Source organism: Hetaerina americana, unplaced genomic scaffold (assembly GCF_022747635.1).
Source record: "Hetaerina americana unplaced genomic scaffold, ioHetAmer1.1.p SCAF_6, whole genome shotgun sequence".
NCBI lineage: Eukaryota > Metazoa > Arthropoda > Insecta > Odonata > Calopterygidae > Hetaerina > Hetaerina americana.
This window is the reverse complement of record NW_027287205.1, coordinates 4918504-4935245: the sequence shown is the minus strand read 5'-3', so window position 1 is coordinate 4935245 and position 16742 is coordinate 4918504. Positions and strand designations below refer to the sequence as shown.

At 41.0% G+C, this 16742-nt stretch overlaps 1 protein-coding gene across 1 annotated transcript in view; it reads left to right on the top strand.

Moving 5' to 3' along the window:
• The window catches only part of LOC139695219 (uncharacterized), a 47181-nt gene extending 31660 nt beyond the window's left edge, over positions 1-15521 (top strand). The window contains exons 12-15 of the mRNA XM_071593904.1: positions 7082-7327; positions 8899-9236; positions 13915-14026; positions 14111-15521. Coding sequence (XP_071450005.1) covers positions 7082-7327; positions 8899-9236; positions 13915-14026; positions 14111-14266 — 852 coding nt within the window. The 3' untranslated portion in view covers positions 14267-15521. The remainder of the gene's footprint in view (positions 1-7081; positions 7328-8898; positions 9237-13914; positions 14027-14110) is intronic.
• Positions 15522-16742: the final 1221 nt, after the last annotated feature.

Genomic DNA, 16742 nt, shown 5'->3' with positions numbered 1-16742 from the left:
TTGAGGCCCGGATGCTGATAGGCCATACAGATGTAAATGAAAGCCAATTCAAGGGTTTTTAATTCTATAGGGTTATCGGATGTGGGAAGGGACGCTAGGACGGAAACATTGTAACACTGGTTGAAGGGGGTATTATGATGGGAAGCATGTTTAGGGATGGGGAGACCCGCGGACGGGGAGGAGGGATTGCACGAGGCGCGGTGGTTGTTAATCCTAATGTTAAGTGGTGTGGAACATTGGCCTATGTAAAAGGACGGGCAGAGTTTACAGATAAGAAGATAAACAACATTCTTGGAAGTGCAAGAGGAATAGGGGAAGGGCGGGAGAGAGTTGAATGGTGGGATGGAGTGGGGTGGAGTGGTGAAAATAGGGCAGGTTTTGCATCTTGCTCGATGACATGGAGTGGGTATGGCTCTGGGTGTGTGAGGGGATTTTGAGAGTGGCCTGGTGGATTTGAGGATATCTGCTAGGTTGGCGGGACGTTTGAAGGTGACAGAGGGGCAATTGGGGAGAAGGTTGGAGGAAGTGTTGTGATTTTTGAGGATGGGGAATAGGTCTTTGAGGATGACTTTGAGAGACTGAATGCCTGGGAAGTAGGTCGTACAGATTGAGAGAGGCTGGGAGTCTGTGGTTGACGCAGGCTTGGGGGTGTAGGAATGTTTAAGTATTTTTTTATGGAGGAGAGAATCAGGGTATCCTCGTTGGAGGAGGGAGTGGTGAAGGTTGTTAAGGTGTTTGTTAAGGGATTCGGGATGGTTGCAAATGCGGTGACCGCGGATAGAAAGAGAGTAAGGGAGGGAGCGCTTGGTATGGGAGGGGTGACAACTGCTGTAATGAAGGTATTGCTGCTTATTAGTAGGTTTGGTGTGAACAGAGGTAAGGAATTTGTTGTTGCTGAGGGAAATATTAACATCGAGGAAGGTAATCTGAGAGGATGAAATGGTTGAGGTGAAAGACAAAGATGAGGAATCATTGAGTTTGGAGATGAAGGAATTGAGGGAATCTATGCCGTGTGGCCATAGTAGAAAGATGTCGTCAATGTATCGGAGCCACAGGAGAGGTTGCAGAGGATAGTTGGAAAGGAAATTCTCTTCCAGGACACCGAGGTGGAGGTTTGCATATGAAGGGCTGAATCTGCTACCCATGGCACAGCCCTTTATTTGGAGGTAATGGTTATTGTTGAAAGAAAAGGAGTTGCGGGTGAGAATGAAGTTGGAAAGATCAATGAGAAAATCGGTACTGGGGATTTGAGGGGTAGGGCGTTTGGAGAGGAAGTAACGTAGGGAAGAAAGGCCTTCTTGGTGAGGAATGGATGTGTATAAGGAGGTGACATCGATTGTAGCCATAGTAATTTGGGTGTCAGGAGGGAGTGAAGTTGAGTGGAGCAATCTGAGGAAGTGGTAGGTATCTTTGATAAAGGAGGGTAGGGAGTGAACTAAAGGTTGGAGATAGTGGTCCACGAAGGCGGAAATTCTTTCGGTCGGAGAGCTACGCGAGGAGACTATAGGGCGGCCTGGGTTGTTGGGTTTGTGGATCTTAGGAAGGATGTAGAAGTGAGGGGTGTGAGGTTGGGAAGGGGAAAGGAGGGAGATGTCCCTGGGGGAAAGATTCTCCTTAGGGCCATTGTCTCGGAGGAAAGCGATTATTTCTTTTTGGAATGCGGGGTTAGGGTCAGCAGGAATATGTTGATAGGAGGAAGTGTCGGAGAGTAATCTGTTGCATTCTTGAAGGTAGTCTGTAGTGTTTAGGATTACAACTGTCGAACCCTTGTCGGCAGAAGTGATGACTAGGTTGGGGTTGCGTGTGAGTTTTTTTAACTCAGCTAATTCGGCCGGGGAGAGATTAGTTTTCGGATTTAGAGATTTAAGGAAAGAAGGACTAGATGTTTTGGACAGGAGATGCAAAACCTGCCCTATTTTCACCACTCCACCCCACTCCATCCCACCATTCAACTCTCTCCCGCCCTTCCCCTATTCCTCTTGCACTTCCAAGAATGTTGTTTATCTTCTTACCTGTAAACTCTGCCCGTCCTTTTACATAGGCCAATGTTCCACACCACTTAACATTAGGATTAACAACCACCGCGCCTCGTGCAATCCCTCCTCCCCGTCCGCGGGTCTCCCCATCCCTAAACATGCTTCCCATCATAATACCCCCTTCAACCAGTGTTACAATGTTTCCGTCCTAGCGTCCCTTCCCACATCCGATAACCCTATAGAATTAAAAACCCTTGAATTGGCTTTCATTTACATCTGTATGGCCTATCAGCATCCGGGCCTCAATGTCGTTCACTGATGGGAGTGGCCTAAAACTGTTACTTCCACCCCTTCCCTCTCCCTTTCCTCTCCCCAACCATTCCTTTCACCCCTCCTTCGCCTCCCGTTCTCCCCTTCCCCTGGCCCCCTTCCCTTTCTCTCGCACCCCTCACCTCAACAATTCCAGCAGTCATTACTTCTACATCTTCAGAGGAAGACGGATTGTTTCCGTCGAAATATCAAGAAAATACGTGTGAGTGTTCTCTTTTTTTGTGTTTCTATATTATGTGTTACTGTGTATTGTACTATTCGGCACTTCCGTGTTACGTCTATGAAAGCATATACTATATACTGTTGCTATGAGCAATCACCCTGTCATCTTCTGTCAACGTGCTGTGTCTACGGTTCCAGTATTGTAAGCTGAAACTACCTTTCTCAGTGTCCTATCCTTCCCTTCACTACTGTTTCTCTATTTTTCCTCTTCCACTTAATCACCATCCCAACACCCTTCCTTTATATATTTTTGCACCCTTCCAATGATGAACGACTTTGATCCCACATCATCTTGGTTACGCCAGATTCGGAAATTTTCCCGCAAACTCGCCCAATACACCTGCCATTCTGAATTTCTTTCGGCATGCATTGCATTGGGTATCATTCCCAATGGCTTATGCATTAAGTTCCCTATATCAGGCCTACCTTCCGTCCTGCACCCCAGTCTACATGCACTCAAGTTTCAACAGTCCTTTCTTTTTTGCACGTTCATCCGAGATCAATACAATGGCCTCATTCACAAATATCACAATTCCACACATTCCCTCATCAACATTCTTTCTCTCACTTCCCCACATCTCCTCCCGAATGTAAACCGAATCCTCAAATCGGCTCTCCGCTCCCTTGAGTTCCGACGCAGAAAAGCCTTAAACAAATTGTCCAATCTTTGCACTTCTTACTTCCGCCAAGGCCTTGCCTTACCTCTCCAACTTGTCAAACCTAGCCCTCCTCCCCCACCCCTTTACCTACAGAAACCGGATTTAGCGACTATTTTCCACCTACCCCCACCTTCCCTACCAACACCAGGAATTCCACCGAGCCGTTGCCACCAACAAAACCCTTCTCAATCCGTCCCTTCCCCACCGGCTGACCAAGCAAAAGATACTGCCGAACACGTGCTGAACCTCTCTAGCACAACGCTGAATGAGCACCAAACCTCTCTTCTGGGAAAAGGCCTCTCTTTTTCCCCCACCCCCAAGGTTAATCACGTGACCATCCTCGCAGACGTCATCAATTTTGCCAGAAATCTTAGATGGCGACATTTCTGGGCGATGCAACCCGCCACTCAATCCCCCGCACACACACACAGCGCTCTCACCAAGTTCCGGCCGCCTTCCCACCTTGAGCCTCCACCGCTCCCTCCAAATCACCCGGTCGAAATCTTTATCAATCTTCTCCTGTCCAAAACATCTAGTCCTTCTTTCCTTAAATCTCTAAATCCGAAAACTAATCTCTCCCCGGCCGAATTAGCTGAGTTAAAAAAACTCACACGCAACCCCAACCTAGTCATCACTTCTGCCGACAAGGGTTCGACAGTTGTAATCCTAAACACTACAGACTACCTTCAAGAATGCAACAGATTACTCTCCGACACTTCCTCCTATCAACATATTCCTGCTGACCCTAACCCCGCATTCCAAAAAGAAATAATCGCTTTCCTCCGAGACAATGGCCCTAAGGAGAATCTTTCCCCCAGGGACATCTCCCTCCTTTCCCCTTCCCAACCTCACACCCCTCACTTCTACATCCTTCCTAAGATCCACAAACCCAACAACCCAGGCCGCCCTATAGTCTCCTCGCGTAGCTCTCCGACCGAAAGAATTTCCGCCTTCGTGGACCACTATCTCCAACCTTTAGTTCACTCCCTACCCTCCTTTATCAAAGATACCTACCACTTCCTCAGATTGCTCCACTCAACTTCACTCCCTCCTGACACCCAAATTACTATGGCTACAATCGATGTCACCTCCTTATACACATCCATTCCTCACCAAGAAGGCCTTTCTTCCCTACGTTACTTCCTCTCCAAACGCCCTACCCCTCAAATCCCCAGTACCGATTTTCTCATTGATCTTTCCAACTTCATTCTCACCCGCAACTCCTTTTCTTTCAACAATAACCATTACCTCCAAATAAAGGGCTGTGCCATGGGTAGCAGATTCAGCCCTTCATATGCAAACCTCCACCTCGGTGTCCTGGAAGAGAATTTCCTTTCCAACTATCCTCTGCAACCTCTCCTGTGGCTCCGATACATTGACGACATCTTTCTACTATGGCCACACGGCATAGATTCCCTCAATTCCTTCATCTCCAAACTCAATGATTCCTCATCTTTGTCTTTCACCTCAACCATTTCATCCTCTCAGATTACCTTCCTCGATGTTAATATTTCCCTCAGCAACAACAAATTCCTTACCTCTGTTCACACCAAACCTACTAATAAGCAGCAATACCTTCATTACAGCAGTTGTCACCCCTCCCATACCAAGCGCTCCCTCCCTTACTCTCTTTCTATCCGCGGTCACCGCATTTGCAACCATCCCGAATCCCTTAACAAATACCTTAACAACCTTCACCACTCCCTCCTCCAACGAGGATACCCTGATTCTCTCCTCCATAAAAAAATACTTAAACATTCCTACACCCCCAAGCCTGCGTCAACCACAGACTCCCAGCCTCTCTCAATCTGTACGACCTACTTCCCAGGCATTCAGTCTCTCAAAGTCATCCTCAAAGACCTATTCCCCATCCTCAAAAATCACAACACTTCCTCCAACCTTCTCCCCAATTGCCCCTCTGTCACCTTCAAACGTCCCGCCAACCTAGCAGATATCCTCAAATCCACCAGGCCACTCTCAAAATCCCCTCACACACCCAGAGCCATACCCACTCCATGTCATCGAGCAAGATGCAAAACCTGCCCTATTTTCACCACTCCACCCCACTCCATCCCACCATTCAACTCTCTCCCACCCTTCCCCTATTCCTCTTGCACTTCCAAGAATGTTGTTTATCTTCTTACCTGTAAACTCTGCCCGTCCTTTTACATAGGCCAATGTTCCACACCACTTAACATTAGGATTAACAACCACCGCGCCTCGTGCAATCCCTCCTCCCCGTCCGCGGGTCTCCCCATCCCTAAACATGCTTCCCATCATAATACCCCCTTCAACCAGTGTTACAATGTTTCCGTCCTAGCGTCCCTTCCCACATCCGATAACCCTATAGAATTAAAAACCCTTGAATTGGCTTTCATTTACATCTGTATGGCCTATCAGCATCCGGGCCTCAATGTCGTTCACTGATGGGAGTGGCCTAAAACTGTTACTTCCACCCCTTCCCTCTCCCTTTCCTCTCCCCAACCATTCCTTTCACCCCTCCTTCGCCTCCCGTTCTCCCCTTCCCCTGGCCCCCTTCCCTTTCTCTCGCACCCCTCACCTCAACAATTCCAGCAGTCATTACTTCTACATCTTCAGAGGAAGACGGATTGTTTCCGTCGAAATATCAAGAAAATACGTGTGAGTGTTCTCTTTTTTTGTGTTTCTATATTATGTGTTACTGTGTATTGTACTATTCGGCACTTCCGTGTTACGTCTATGAAAGCATATACTATATATATATATATATATATATATATATATAAGCATATATATATATATTTGTATATATATACATATATATATATACATATATGTATATATATATATATATATATATATATATATATATATATATATATATATATAAGCATATATATATATATTTGTATATATATACATATATATATATACATATATGTATATATATATATATATATATATATATATATATATACATATATATACACACATATATTTATACATATATATATATATATATATATATATATATATATATATATATATATATATATATATATATATATATATATATATATATATATACATATATATATATACATATATATATATATATATATGTATATATATACATATATATATACATATGTGTATATAGATTAGATGGGTTACTATGGCAACATTCAGTCACATATGAGGTACGGAATTATTTTCTTGGGAGGATCACTTGGCTTCCATTGATTTTTTATAATGCAAAAAAGATGTATTTGGTATATAGCAAAAATATGGCAATCTTGCAAACCACATTGTAAAGAATTGAATATTCTAACTTTTGTGTACATTGAAGAAATATCTCAAGCATTTTCCGAAAGGTGAAAGCTGTTTAAGTGTGGAATAGTTTCTGGAGTCTTCGGAACACTGAAACGGCTGATTTTTTGTTCTCCGATTTGGCCTACATTTTTCTTTGTTAAGTCCTCAGACCGATCAAATTTTTTTCATTTTACTGGCCAAATATTAAGATTAAATTACCAATCATTATGCAAAGCAGTGAAAGTTGTAATTCAAATTAGTTAGAAATAATCTCAAAAAAGTTCAAACAGCATATTTCTACCTTTAAGAAAATGACTAATTTGAAATCATAGACCAATTGGTAATCCATTTTTGAAATGCCCTTATTCAAGTCCAGAGGTCGTTGAAATTTTGCTGAATATTCTCATGTTGGTGTGAATTTCCTTTCGTTCAATGGGACCGTAAGATATGTTCAGATGAGGTTTATGAAATTGTCCTTTCTGTGCAATTGCCGATTCCCATGTTGCCCTCTGTCAGCATTTCCCTTTGTTCCCCCGTTCTCCAGCGTTAACGGAATGCTGCTCTCGCTGTCAGGGCACTAATGTTGTGGATGTTTCCCTTCAGGCGACCCTAGATCCCGCTTCCCCAGACCCTGGCCTGTTGCAGCGCTACATGGTCCTCTGGGAGATGCTGGTGCAGGTGCCTCTGGTGAAAGGGCTTGACGAGATCCGTCGGCAGTCATTGAAATCGGCCACTCCAATGTTCCTGGCCCTGATTCGAAATTGGGGCGACTTGCCATTGGGACCTTCGGTGGCTCAAGCCGTGGTCCCCACCTTGGAATTCGGAAGAGTGCTTTTACGGAGCCACAAAGTAAGTCCGCCTGTTTCACTTCCTTAAACTGCATTTTAATTTTTGTCGTGTAAATTGCAAGAGCTAGTTTTAGTGTTTAGTATGCAATTGATGCGGTGGTTTACCCTTTTAAAAGCACTCACTCGCACGTTCAAGAGTGAATTGAATTTAATTATCGAAACGATGCATAATGTGTGTTTCTTGAGTTGTTAGCAAAATGGGCGGAAGCACATTTTTCAATGACTGCTTAATCAAGGGCATCCAATTTTCATTTGTTCTGCATGTTATCTCTTTTTTCTTCGGTTCATCATTGTGCCACCCTCTCCAATAAATACACAAGCTGGGGCCATAAAAACTCTATTTTGCAAAATTTATTCTACATCGATTTTGTTCCCTTCTTCAAAGTACTCTCTCCATTCGTATGCTATGCACTTCTTATTCCATCTTCTTCCATCCAACTGCTTAAAGCACCCTTGGAAGTCCTCTGCAGTTACCCTTTTTAGTTGTCTCGTCGTTTCTTGCTTTATTGTGTCTTCCACATATTCCCAGTGATGTCCCCGCATCACATTTTTGCATTTTGGGAATAGGAAAAAGTCCCAGGGGGTGAGATCTGGCAAATAAGGAGGATGATCAAGGATCAAGGTGGTTGAATTTTTTGCCAGAAAATAGCAATCAATCAATACTGAATGTGCAGGTGCATTGTCATTATGTTGAAGGATCCATCCATCACGTTCGGTTGAAATGGTGAGCACTGATGATTTTCCAAAATTCAATTCATCAGCTATCATTGGGAGAGTTTTTCGACGATCGGTGAGGACAAGGGATTGCACAATTTGATCAACGTTCTCATCAACGCAGGTGGTACAAGGGCATCATGTTCTCTTCAGAGTATTATCACTGTATAACCATAAACACAGTAATCAACCCGAAGGTCAGTTTGGTATGGGTGATGGTAGAGATCACCCAGTACTAAGCCCTATACGGCGTGTGAAATTCACACATGAGGGTAGGGGGGCCAGTTCCTTTCCCTCTCCCTGTTATGGTTTCCCTGGTACCCGAAATATCACTTTAGCTTGGGTGGGGCTGCAGGTGCCCAGAGTGCCCTGCCCGGGAATCGAACCCGGGACCCTCCGGTCAGCAGTCCAACGCTCTACCCCCTGGACTACCGCGACCCACTATTGTATCACCGTATATATAACTGTCAACATTTCAGTAATTCCTTGATAACTTTTACCGCACTTCACCAAAAAACTTGATGATGATTTGTTGCTCCGTGATTTTGTCAATTGCCAATTTGGACAAACAGTAAAAACAAAGACTAACAGAAACTATGACATAACCGGCACCATATGCACGCAGCTCGACGATCCGCCGCAAACGGACAACTGGCTGGCTCATTGGGTCTCAGGCAAGTGGCGACAAAAAATTAAGGAATTTTTCAGTCTGACTCAGTAGTCACCATCAATTATCTAGTTGAAGAAAAAACAACGTTGATTGTGGGTGCTCTAAGGTGAGATGAGTTGAACAGGAACGAATATTTGTTGCTTGATCTGATGTGCATCCTAATCTTCCGTTTTCCATTGTCTCTGCAGGTTAGTGTTGATCATCACATGATTGACCTTGTCCTTGAGAGCATCTCCGCCTCCCCCATAGAGATTCTTCCACTGTCGGCATCCGAGGGAAATAGCAGAGAGCTGTTGGAATTCCAGAGGGTGTTCCTCTCCTGTTCCAATGCCCTGCTCGCATTGGTGACACACCAGTTGGCCAGCATGATCGATCGCATACCCTCATTTGTACAGCAGCTGTTGCGGTTGTTTAGGTCGGTTGTCGTGCATGGGAATGTCGAGTTTAATCCAACGGGTGGACTTCAGGGAGGGAAGTTGTCGGAGAGCCTTCTCATCATGACGGATTGTGCCATCAGCATCGAATGGTAAGCTAAATGGCCTCCTGTGCTGTGGGAGCTATTTATTCAATGAATAGTTAGTTCCATTTAATCTCTTTGTGACACTTGCCAGTTTTTGGCTAATTATGAATGTGCATCAATGGAAAAAGGGCTTATTTGTTGCATTTGTCAAGAGTTATGTAATGAGGTGTGTAATTGAAAAAAAAGTCTTTGATTGCACACCCCAGGCTATGATCTAAGTTTTTCTTTTTGGTTCAAATGCTCTTTTCGGAAGGAGATTGTCAATAAGTCAATGGGAACTATATGGTGTTCAGCGTAGCCATTTCAAAGCTTAAAAGAGGGGAGACAGGGCTAAGTGACTGAGTAAACTCATAAATCTGTCATAAAAGGTGAAAACATGCATGCCTATGTTGGAGTAATGGTAGAATAAATTACAGAAATTCTGGTTACTGCTATGCTGCCATACATCAGGCAGTTTACAGGGAATTGCTTGGTTTAAAAAATAGCAGTTGCTTATTTAGAACTTGTTTGTCGTAAATTATATGTAGGTCTATCATACTACCTTGATCAAAAAGTTCCCGGAATAACCACCGTGTGGCGCTCCCATCGTTCCGATTTGAGTTCTGTTTTTTTTTGTTAAATTGGTACATCTGTTGTTGATATTCCCTTTAAATCTTAGTGTCATAACTTGACATTTGCAAAAGTTACGTAGCCAAGAGTACATCTATCTCTGTGTGTGTTGGCGATTTTTTACAATTTCAGAAATGGATTTAAATTTGCAACAACGAACTTGTATTAAATTTTGCATAAAAAACGGATTTAGTGGCGCACGGACGTTGGAAATGTTGGAAAAGTGTTTCGGCAACGATTCTCTAAAAAAAACGGTCGTTTACCAGTGGCACGAGCGGTTCAGAAGTGGTCGTGAGTCAATCGAAGATGATGAACGCAGTGGCAGACCATCGACATCGAAAGTCGGTGAAAAAATTGATAAAGTAAAAGAAATGTTGGTCAATAACCGCAAATTAACCATCAGAGAAATAGCGGAGGACTTGAACATTGCCTATGGATCCGCCCAAGACATTGTGGTTAATGATTTGGGTTTCCGTCGTGTAGCATGCCAAAAGACCTCAATTTCATGCAAAAAAGAGACCGTGTTGACGTCGCAAAAGACATGATTTGCGAGGCTGAATCCGATCCCACATTCATCAAAAGGATCATTACTGGAGACGAGACGTGGGTTTATGAGTACGACACGCAATCCAGACATCAGGCAAGTGAATGGCGTTCACCAAATGAGCCGAGACCAAAAAAACCACGTCGTTTTCAGTTAAAAAAGAAGGCAATGCTGACGGTTTTCATGGATTACAACGGTGTAGTGCATCATGAATTTTTGCCAGAAGGCCAGACAGTAAACAAAGAGTATTATTTGGGCGTTATGAGACGTTTGCGTGAAGCAATTCGCCGAAAGAGACCAGAAATGTGGGCAGAAAACTCGTGGATTTTGCACCATGATAACGCACCGTCGCACAGTGCTATCATTATTCGTAATTTTTTGACGAAAAATGCAACAAATACCATCCAACAGCCACCGAATTCACCTGATTTGGCTCCCTGTGACTTCTTTCTGTTCAATCGAGTTAAAAAACCATTACGGGGAACGCGTTTTAGCAGCCGAGAGGAAGTAATGGAAAAATCGCAGGAAGCACTGATGGACATACCGAAAACCGACCGTAACTTTTGCAAATGTCAAGTTATGACACTAAGATTTATAGGGAATATCAACAACAGATGTACCAATTTAACAAAAAAAACAGAACTCAAATCGGAACGATGGGAGCGCCACACGGTGGTTATTCCGGGAACTTTTTGATCAAGGTAGTATGTTAACACATAATCAGCTTTCTTTTTGTCCCTAGAGTACCCTTGAGATTGTTATATCATGTTAATTATGTTCTTCCTTGTTGGTTTGTCATTTACCACTGTTTTTCTTTTATTGAGAATATTATGTGGAACATAACTTAGGGGCAGTTTTTGAAGATTATAGATGGGATGAGTAATGATGGGCTAAATTGAGGATTGGTGTGCTTTGAAAAACAAAGTTCATTCTCGAAAAGTGAAGAGTCAGGTGTGATGTTGTGGAATCAAGACAATAAAAACTTTGTTGCAATTTTCCACAATTAAAACTTTATTTCGACCATGGTTTTGATACACTGTACCTGATGGCGATACACGACCTGATGATGACACAGTGTATCGAAACCATGGTCGAAATAAAGTTTTAATTGTGGAAAATTGCAACAAAGTTTTTATTATTAAAGTTCATGCTGCTAAGTCATCATCACAGATCATCAATCTGAGGAGTACAAAAGAATGTTTTATGGTCTGTGTCTTGCACCCGGGAAGATTTCTGTGCCATCATTTTGGAAAAAGAGTGGGCGTCATAAATGCCATGAAAATTGGTTTTGGTGGCTTTTTTTAATTTACCCTAACCAACTGTTACTCAGTGTATGGCTTTATAGTGATGTATCAGATAACGCAGTACTGCTTTTATTTTTTATGATACTACAAAGGCCACTTGTTATCCGTTGATTAAGTTTTCATCTTCAATTTTTTCCAGGAAAAAGTTCATAAATTATTTGAGCTGCTTTGCAAGTTATAACATTATTAATTTCAAAGTATATTGCATGATATGACAAGACATGTAGTAACAGTCTATTAAAAACTCATGCTTTTGTCATACCTACGTATGTTTTTTAACTTGTTTGTTAGAATGGGATCATTCATAAATAATACATTTACTTTGGTGTTTAGTTAAGACAAACAGTGAATTTAATACTAGTTGAGTGGATTTGTGCCAGTAGCTTCAGAGCGAGCGTAGTTTGTGTGCTGTTGGAATCAGGAGATGGTGCTCTGAAGGACAATCACTTATTACTTGATAAATGTTTTGTTCACAAACTACTACAGCATTGTTATTTTCCTCTGTAAGTTCAAGGATATTGAAAAAATATTGAAAACCAATAAAAAAGGTGCCGGTTTGAATTGTAAATTATCAAATGATAGTAATGTTACAATGGCCTTAGTAAAGTAAAAAATGAATAATTCAGTGGGGGCACAATTTTATTATGCTTGCCCATATTTCATAAAGTTGCATTTACATTGGTACAATTAATGCCATGATTCCTCCAAGGACCAATACAACTCTACTTGAAATTGCTATATCAATTTATGTAACTTCAACTAGTAGTTCCATAAGAATACCATAAATATTTGCAGGGACTGCTCTCTCTCTCTCCTGTGTACGTCCTCTATGCAAGTGTTCCCATCTCTTTTCCTTATATATGTTTCCATGTGAATGAATATTTGTTCGCCACATGGCAGAATTTCGTGTTTGAATGTGTATGAGGCCAATGTGGTTCGTCTATGTGGCTATGCGTGCCATGGAACGCACTGTTCCTTTCCTGAATGATGTTGTATGAATTCTAGGCAACCCACCATCCTTTCCTCTTGTGTGTTGTCTATTTCTCCATTGGTGGATGAAACAGCCCCCTGACGCCATCTCTTGGCCAAAGAATCGGGGCACTTGGTTACATATTAGACCCACGGTTCTCAGGGTAAATTACGTTCCCTCGATAGCTCAAGTGGTTTAGAACATCCGCCCGTCAAGTGGAAAGATCCGGTGTTCAAGTCCCGGTCAAGGAAAATATTTTTGCCCTTGTGATCCGTTGGATTCTGCCTTCCCCACCTCTCCTGTGTTCGTCCTTTGTGTGTGTTCCTATCCCCTTTCCTTATATCTGTTTCCATATGAATGAATGCTTGTTCGCCCTATGGCAGGATTTCGGGTTTGAATGTGTGTGTGTGTGTATATACATATACAAATACATATGTATATGAGAATGTGGCAAAATACGGTCCGTGTACACTGTAGTGATTTTAGTTATGTCTCATGTGTGTTGCTGCCATGAAACTTAGCACACGTTCGTCTAACATTGAACGTAGCCCCTACGCTAATACATGGATTATATCTCTCCCGATAAACTCTTGAGTCTACAGGCATTCAGCCTGAAGTAGTATCAGAGCATATGGCAGAAGCATAGAAAATGGTTGCTTTCAATGCAATTTTTGATGATATCAAAATAATAACAGAACCCAATCGTCACATAATATCTTAAATGACAATAGCGTAATAGGTTCTTATTGCTTTTTAACTTGAATTGGTGAATTTCACTTCAGGACATGAGACAAGGCAGCTTACGTGTGTGGTGACCAATTTCCAGGATTCTTGAATGAATTAACATCAAGTGTACGTATATACGTGCAGCAGCTACTTTTTCAATGTAGAAATTCAATTTTCTTTGCATTAAGTGTCAAGGTATAAGAGTAATTTTAATCTTTGTGGTCTGCTTCAAGTATTTTTTGTCAATTCTGCCATGAAGATTCAGGGTTCGTCTAATGTGCCAGTGCATCTCATGGGTTGGGAAATATGCTATGCCACAATGATGTGAAAAAATCTGTGGTAGACCACAGTGAAGGAGTGTATGTTTCTGGTGGTTTTACTAGCGAAAGCACTCAGCTTTGGAGCGGGGCTCGTCGATGTAGGAAGGATGAATGGTTTCAATACTGTTTACATTTTGTGTGCGCATTAGGTCATGAATGTCCCAAATGATGATATCATACACTTTTCTTTGAATTACCATTTCCCTTTCAGGATAAGCAATGCTTTGGTTAGGCACAAGAAAGACTTCACAAGAGTATCTCCTTACTTCATAGCAGATGTGGTCTCCAGTTTTGAAGATCACATAGTTCATCCCAATGTGAAGGTATTTACGATTGCTATGGATTTATAAGGATTTCATCTTTAGGCTAGAGTGAGTGACTAAAGCATATTTTCTGATTTCTTTCAGGCCCACCTCCACAATTGTATATATGTGTTCATTTATTTTTGTGATGCCAGTGGGCTTGCATATCTGCAGCATGCCCTGCCATCTGGGTCGAGGGAGATCTTCAAGAGTATATTTGAAAATTATAAGAAGTATTACAAGTTTAAGGGGAAAATATGAATTGCTTTGGGCAGACTTGAGTGTTTTATTCTGATTTCTCTTGCCCTTGGGTAGTAATGATGACGTAATCTGTCTTGCTGAGCATATGGAGCTAATCCTTATGAACGAAGGGTAATGTGCTGTGATAAAGGCTGTTATATGTGTGTGCGCACAGGTATGGAAATAATAGAGGAATTGAAAAAACATTGTTTGTCACAGCAAGGCGTAATGGCAGATGTTAATGTATTTTTGTCATCCATTCAGTAGTCACATCTACTGGGATTTAATGATTGAGCGAAATGGTTTTGCTTGAAAGGTTTTCCCTCATTTCACCAGCATTCTCTTATCTAGGTCACAGATGTGACTAGATTTGAATGCATTTATTTGATATACGAAGTAATAAATTTGTTGTGATGAGGGTTAAACATGTGGTAAACATTCCACAGATTTTAATTTTAGTTTGGTTAATTATCCAACGTCTTCCTGTGTAAATGAGGGACCTTTTTTAAGGAATGCAATACATGGCAGGCATGTAAATGTCAGCCCATCCATCTCCATATGTTTTGTCTCCTGAGTGGAAAATCTTTTTAATGATTCATTAAAATCCTGTTTTGGAGAATTTATGTAAGTAATTTCCTCCCCTAAACTGAAGTCTATTCCATTTCCTCAGTCACCAGGGGTGATTGATTAGGGAGATGGAAGGTGTATTTGCCATCAAGAAAAGGGCCTATGAGATTGAATTACATTTAAGGAAAGATTATTCGCTCCATTTTGGTGTGGATCACCCAGTTTGGGTTTTTTCCCTATCATCACAATGGAATTTCACAGTCTATGCATCAGCCATTTCAAATTTCATTGCAGCCATCTCAATCGCAGTGGGGTTTCATGAATTCACATTTTCTTCTGGCAAGCATTGAGGTGATTTGCTATGGTCGAGTTAAATCCCCAAACATAGAATATTCACCAATGTGATGAACTGCTGTTTAAGTGAGTGAGTGTGAGTTTAAACCAGTGGGAGCGGTCGCAAGTCTGATCAAGTTTGGGCGGCTTGAAAGCATTTGCATTTTGGATATCTTTATTTTGTATCACCTAATAAAAGTTTTGGGAAGAATGAATCTAGTAAAATTATGACATATGTATTATGAATGCGGACATTATTATGTAAAGTCAATAATATTTAAAAAATAAATTGTGTTATGTCTTTTGATGTACAATGATTGTTTATAACCTATATGAAATAATCATGAAAAACACCATTGATATGCTACATGTTATGTGTGACTACAATTTTTCATTAAGAAAAGAAAAAAATGGCAAAAATAAAATTGCCTGAAAGTAAAATGTTTGTGGATTGTTATGGGGCATAACTTTTGGCAGCAACTTCATGGTAGTAAGTACCGCTTATGCATTCTCTAAAGTAGTATTGAACTGATTTCTTCAGGCACCTGAAAACTTTTCATCTTCTGAGTGTACATGCAGGGGGGGGGGGGGCAAGAGCTTTTCTTGGAGGACACTCTTAGATATTGTGTTGATTGAAGAAGAACCAATATTAAAAATCATGAAATTTGGGATAAATGTTTGTATCCCCAGGGAATGAAGACCAATGAGGGAATTGCCTTGAGGATTATCATAGAAGGCACTTATGAACAGGATTTCAAAGGAAGCATACAAATGAAGATGATTGAAATTGGTAATATTTGTATACAATTTCAAAAATATTGCATTGGTATATTTGTTGAGTGAGTAATTGAGGTTATAAATGGAGTATAGCTTTGAAGCTATCCATTTAAAAATTTATTTGTTCAATTCCCTTAGTATTCCCATTTATTCAATACATGTCAATTTTAGCTGAAAATTTCTATTTAGGATATTGATTTAACAATAATTGTGTAACTGAAAGGTATACAAATAGTCTGCATACAAGAAGACCTATACCTCTTACTTTCAAATCATATAATATTCATGATTTTTACCCATACTTGTCATTGTTATACCAAATGATCAAATTATTAGAATTAGGTCAAGAGAAATCTTGTTTGATCTGGAAACATTGTTTTACAGCAGCTAATTTTGGTACTCATTTTCTCTGTACTTGCAAAATTTTGATTCAGATTGTGATTTAAGTTACGAATGAATTTCAAGCTAGGTTTTCATTCCTAATAGGTTATTTGGATTTTGCTGAAATATTTATTTCCCGGAAGATGTTTGTATTTAAAACAAACAGTTCTAAATTAAATAAGGTGCAAAGCAAATGATTATGGGCTGGCATGCATGCATGTCTAACATGTACTGTGATGCTTAATGTCATTCCTTCGTCATCACAGTGGTTTTCATTAAAATATTTCTCCACTGCCCTTGTTATATCTGTAAGGTAAACTTGCCTTCCTTCTTTAAAACGTTTTGTAATGTGGATCCATATCTACGCAAAAGCCTTTGAACTGCCAGGGTTTATGGTAAATTGTGTAGTGTACCTGATAGATCTTGAAAATAAGACCTG